The sequence below is a fragment of the Mus pahari genome, chromosome 19 (assembly GCF_900095145.1).
Source record: "Mus pahari chromosome 19, PAHARI_EIJ_v1.1, whole genome shotgun sequence".
Taxonomy (NCBI): domain Eukaryota; kingdom Metazoa; phylum Chordata; class Mammalia; order Rodentia; family Muridae; genus Mus; species Mus pahari.
The window spans coordinates 87183943-87189851 of NC_034608.1; the positions used below are offsets into that span (position 1 = coordinate 87183943).

The 5909-nt window shown below is 48.9% G+C and overlaps 1 protein-coding gene across 1 annotated transcript in view; it reads right to left on the minus strand.

The window, feature by feature from the left end:
- Positions 1–2346: 2346 nt before the first annotated feature.
- Positions 2347–5909, minus strand: part of Slc35e1 (solute carrier family 35 member E1) — a 12266-nt gene continuing 8703 nt past the window's right edge. Inside the window, exon 6 of the mRNA XM_021219069.2 lies at positions 2347–5723. Within this exon, the coding sequence (XP_021074728.1) occupies positions 5496–5723 (228 nt within the window). The 3' untranslated portion in view covers positions 2347–5495. The remainder of the gene's footprint in view (positions 5724–5909) is intronic.

A 5909-nucleotide genomic window follows, 5' to 3' on the forward strand; every position in this document is an offset into this window, starting at 1 on the left:
AAAAAAAAAAAAAGACCAAAACAATGAGAGGGCCGTAGAACATGCATTTTTAGACGTTTCTTCTGTTTTATTTGTTGAGGGAGGTGTTCCTGCTTTGGCCTTTGCCTTCCCAGCACTGGAGCTAAAGGTACACACCCCCACACCTGGCCCCATCTCTTGTCACCTCCCTAATTAAGTCTGGGCAACTAGCTCCTGCCTAGGTAAGGTGCCCCTCAAGCCCTTCGCAGTGTTCCTCAGCTGGTTCTTGCCTACCTTCTACTGAGCCCCTTTGGGAGTCTGAATGCATCTTTATACAGAGGCTGAGACCAAAGCTTTGCATATGGTCCCCTCACTGTGGTAGCTTCCCTGACTGCTCACAGAATCCTCCAAAATACAGAGGAAACCTAAACAGCCAGAATTACAGGACTGGGGCTGTGGATAAGTGCTTCCCTACCATGTGTGAGGTTCAGGGTCTCCTGATGTTTTGCCAGCCAGCCACACAACTCCTAAAACTGAAGGGCATGGCTTCAGTTCAGTGGCTGACACACCAGTGTCAGAGACAAGATACACAGTGAATTCAAAGCTAGCTCCGTGAGGCCTGTCTTAACACAGCAAGATTGCCTAGTGGGTAAAGGTACTTGCTACTAAGCATGGTGACCTGGGACTTTACACAGTAGAACTAAGCTTTCATAAGTAGCTTTCTGACGTCTACACATACACCATAAGATGTGTATGTGTATGGCAAGATGGCTCAGTGGGTAAGAGTACTCACTGCTCTTCCAAAGGTCCTGAGTTCAAATCCCAGCAACCACATTGGCTCACAACCGTGTAAAATGAGATCTGACACCCTCTTCTGGTACATCTGAAGTCAGCTGTGGTTTACTTATGTATAATAAATAAGTCTTTGGACCAGAGCAAGCAGAGATTGAGCGAGCAGGGTTGACCAGAGGGAGCAGAGGTCCTAAAGTTCAATTCCCAACAACCACATGAAGGCTCACAGCCATCTGTACAGCTACAATGTACTGACATACATAAATAAACCTTAAAAAACATGAAAAGGGTTGTTAGGCTGAGCTGAGTGGCTAAGAGTTGGATTCTACCCCCAGAAGCCAGAACTGGGTATGACTATTAAGTCTGTGCTGTGGGAGATGAGACTGGAGGATGATTGGGGCTCACTGGCCTCACACCCACTGAAGCTCCAGGTTCAGTGAGTGACCCTGCCTCAAAAAGTAAGATGGTAGACCTATTGGCACACAAGGACATGAGGCCAACCTCTTGCCTCCACATCCATGCACAGGTGCCTGTTGTCACCCAGCTACTTACAGAGGTCAAGTGCTTGCTACAAATGCATGAAGACATAAAAAGCCAGGGGTAGTGAAGCATATTCATGCCAGAGCTGGGGAGGGAGAAGCAGGAGCAGCCGTGGGGCTTACTGGCCCAGCCTCCTAGTATACAGGAGGAAACTTGCACCTCAGGCTGAAGTGGAGATCAATAGAGGTCAGCCTGTGCTGCAGAGGTTAGCTACGGAAATGGTGCCCTGACTGGCCTTTAGGAGTATAGCTGGACCTGGACTCTGGTGCAGCATAAGCTAGCTGAAGCCATAGAGGATAGGAGCCACAGCAACAGTAAATTTATATACATACACTTATGCAATGTATGTACACACATGAAAGCACATACTCGCATGCAAATACATTCAAAGTTTGACATCAGGCATGAAAATAAAGGCAGACAAAAACAATCTTTTTGCCTTACATATACATGTGGTTTGTGTGTGTAGACACTTGTGTTTGTTTGCATGTGTGGGCATCTCTCTCTCTCTCTCTCTCTAGATAGAAAGATAGATAGATAGATATAGCCTCAAACTCTGAGATCCACTTGCTTCTGCCTGCTGAGTGCTGGGACCAAAGGTGTACAATATTGTTCCTAGCACACTTAAAATTTTTTGTGTGGGTGTGTGCATGTCACAACACAAATGTGGAGGTCAGAGGACAACTTACAGGAGTTGGTTCTCTCCTACCATGTGGGTTCCCTAAATTGAACTCACATCTCGAGGCTCAGCCTTTACCTACTTAGCTATCTTGCTGGCCCTCCACCTTATACATAAGCGTTCGCGATGGACCTGGCCAATAGTCAGCTCTTGCCCATGACCCTGGAACCTTTACCTGACTCTCCCACTAGGATGGCAGGTGGAGCTGGATCTGCCCAGCTTTTGGGGGTTTTGGAGATCCCAACTCTGATTTCCATATCTGCTGACAAAGCCACCTTCCCAGCCCTGGATTTTCCATCTTTTTTTACTCCTTGTGGGTTGTGCTGATGGGAGCACAGAGCAAGACCCTCCCTGACAAACCAGAACCAAACTCCAGCCCCTGGAAACCACCATTTATTTTTGGTAAATGCCAACCAGGAGCACAGCTACTCCCATAGTACAGTCTATGACACAGGAGCCTCAAGATGACAATGGAAAGCAAGAGCATGACAGGTTTTCCGTTTCAGACCCAAGGTTTTGGGGCTAGGGTCTAGCCATGAAGAGCCCACTGCTTGGAGTCCTCCCAACACACAGAGGAATTAAGTTCCAAGTATTTTACTGCCTCAGTTCAGCTCCTCTCCTCTGTCAAGAGAGTTTTGGGTTTCCCTAGAATAAATGACATAAGTTAAGGTGCTGGGTATGGCAGCTCCTCCAGGCACAAAGGCTAAGGCTGGAGGAGTTGCCTTCTAGTCTGTGGTCAGCCTGGTCTAAATAGGCAGATACAATCTCAAAGAAATAAATAAAAGCTCCAAGTGCACTAATAGTGAAAAGACATTCACTAAGCCTCAGTTTCTTCTGTAAAATGAAGGAGCTGGGTAGGTCGGGACCAGCGTTTTGGCTAAGCAATTTCAAAGGGTATGTGGGGACAGTAACACAAATGCTCAAATAGACCCCAACAGAGGTGGAACGGGTCAGACCTGGAGAGGGAGAGGTGGATGTAATGGGAGGTAAGACACGGGAGTAGGGCTAATGTGACTTTGAATGGACAGACGTAAACTGTAGATCAAGTCTGTTTTGTTGTTTCTCTCATATAGCCCAGACTGGCTTCCAATTCACTATGTAGCCAGTATTATACTGAACTCCTGATCCTAACTGCCTCAGCCTCCTGAGTAATGGGGTAACATTCTGTGTATGCGAGGCTGAGGCTGGCCAGGACTTCATTCACGCAGGTAAGCACTGTAGCCAGAGCGGCCGCCCCAGCTGCTTGTCTTTTGATCTGAGAATTTGGTCTATCCTGATTGTCTCATCCATTCCAGTGTTCATACTTGCTGTGAGCCTATGAACAGAACTAAGTATCCCATTTATTAATTTATAAACCGTTAAGAAAAGTGAGACGGGCCTTTTTACTCCCTGAAAAAGGAAAAATGCATTAATACACAAATTATAGGAACATCTTGGTAATCCAAAAAGACATAATTCATTCTGAGTCCAGAGTTGAGTCATGGTCACCCACAGAGACCTCTGCAGTGACAGGTGTCTCAGGCCAGTCTTCCCCATTGAGGAGAACCCAACAGACGGCCTTACCAAGGAACTTCTTCTGCAAACCAGCTGGGACTAGGCAAGGCAGACGGGACTGTCCCGAGGCCGGGGATGCCAAGTCTCAGGCAAGCAGGAGGCTAAGATAATAAACTAACCCTCGCCGGGCAGTGGTGGCGCATGCCTTTAATCCCAGCACTTGGGAGGCAGAGGCAGGTGAATTTCTGAGTTCTAAGCCAGCCTGGTCTACAGAATGAGTTCCAGGACAGCCAGGGCTACACAGAGAAACCCTGTCTCAAAAAACAAAACAAATAAACAACAACCAAAAAACCCTAACCTTTCAATATAAAACCCCAAGTAATCAAAAGCAGAGGGACCCAACAAATCAGGAGTTAAGGACTGGGGTGCCATGATGTACCTGTGAGCTCAGTGCTAAGCAACAGAGGGGGCACAACTGCTAAGGTCAGCCTGGGAGGCTTAGTGGGATGATGCCATCTGGATGTAGTGCCCATGGTTTTAAAGAATCCAAGCACTCAGGAGGCAGAGACAGGTATATCCCATGAGTTCAGGGTCAGCCTGATCTATATTGTAAGACCCTGTCTCAAAACCAAAAAACCCTGAGACCCACTGATACCCCAAGCTAAGCCTGATGCCCCTTCCTATTACTTACCTGCTGTCAATTGCCACACTGGCATTGAGCTCACAGGCTTGGGAAAGCCTCCTGCTTCTGCTTCATGAGTACCTAAGACCATAGGTATGGGCCACCAACCCCTCAACTTTTTCAGAGAGAGCCTCATTATGTAGCCCATACTGACTTCAAACTCATGGCCATCTCCCTGCCTCAGCCCCTAGATGTATGCCACTATGGCAGGTCCCTAAACTGATCATTTTCCTGAGGCAGCTTCTCACTGAAGCCCAGGCTGGTCTGGAACTTACTTTGTAGAGAACCTTGTCCTCTAGATCCTCCTGAATCTGCTTCAAGAGTGCTGGGAAGGCAGGCCTGTACCACTATGTGGCATTCTGTGGACAGAAGCAAAGGCTGCACAAATGCTAGGCAGGCATTCTATCCAGCCTCAAAGTGATTCTTAACTAAAAAAACCAAGACCTGCCTGGTGTCCCATTTACTGGAGCACAGTTAAAACCCTGATACACATGCGGTCTCCTCACTGACAAACAACACTGTACTTGGTGTGAACACCTCCTCCTACTCCTGTGGCTGCAGCTTCAGTACCCTTTGGCATTGCCTGCTACCATTGAGCTGGGAAGGACTGGCTCCAGCAACAAACATCCCATATTTGAAATGAGATAAGATGGTTTCCATCCCATGGCCGACGAGATGTTCCCCAGAGAAACTTAGGTTCTTAGGAAACTGTCACCACCACCCCTTGGCCTTCTGTGCCATCAGAAGGGTGGGGAGCAGACAAGCTGCTCCTGTAGAGTCCAAGGGCCCCCCGGGCTGAGGGCTATGCCCTGCTTTGGCACCCACAAGGCAGAGGAAGTTCACAGCTGATAGGCTGATGGTCACTATAAGTTTGCCCCTGGGCAGCACTAGCTGCAAGTGGCCAACTGCCTTGGGGTATTCTAGGGCTCTGTATCATTGGTGGGATCAGGTAATGCCACCCATGTTAGCCCTCCATCCCTCTGGGCTGTATCCCAGATGCCATCTCCTGTTGGCTTCCAGGATTGCAGCCACAGAGATGCCAGTTCTGTAGAGCATGTCCCTGCTCTCACCAGAAGTTCAGATGAGACCTCTGTAATATGTCATGGGCAACCCTGTGCATGAATGCAGAGTGGCCTCTTAGTGGAGACATAAACCAGGGTCTCTCTATGGTTCTTTTCCTGCCCAGAGTTTGTGAGTGTCCATACTATGATCACATCCTGTAGCCCATCCATCAGGGGCCAGGACCCAGAGCTCCACTGATGGCCGCCAAGTGTCATGTGCTCAGCCAGGCTGCCAGAACATTCTCAAGCTGCTGAGCTCAAGAAGCGGGTGCAGAAGGCCTGACCTGGCCTACACATCATGTCGGCTGACAGCATAGGAGTTTGGGTGGCCCTGGCGGCTGTACTGGAAGTGGTCTGTGAGGAGGATATTGCGGTACTGGAAGTCACCCTGCTGGGGGAACAATGCACCATTGTGGGGCTTTTCCACTGGGCTCCGCAAGTGCTCTCTGCTGCTCAGGTCTGACGTGGAGATGGGAAGAAGATGGCGCCGGGCCTGCTGGTTCGCATCATACTTGGTCTGTGTGAAGAGAGCAATGAAAAGCACAAGGGAACTTTGGGTATGGAGGGGAGGGCATGTTATCCCAGCTCTTTGGAGGCAGAGTCAGAAGGGCAGGTAAGTTTGAAGCCAACCCAGGCTACATGAGACTTTAAAAAACGAAGGGAAGGGGAAGGGGAAGAAGGGGAAGGGGAAGGGGAAGAAGGG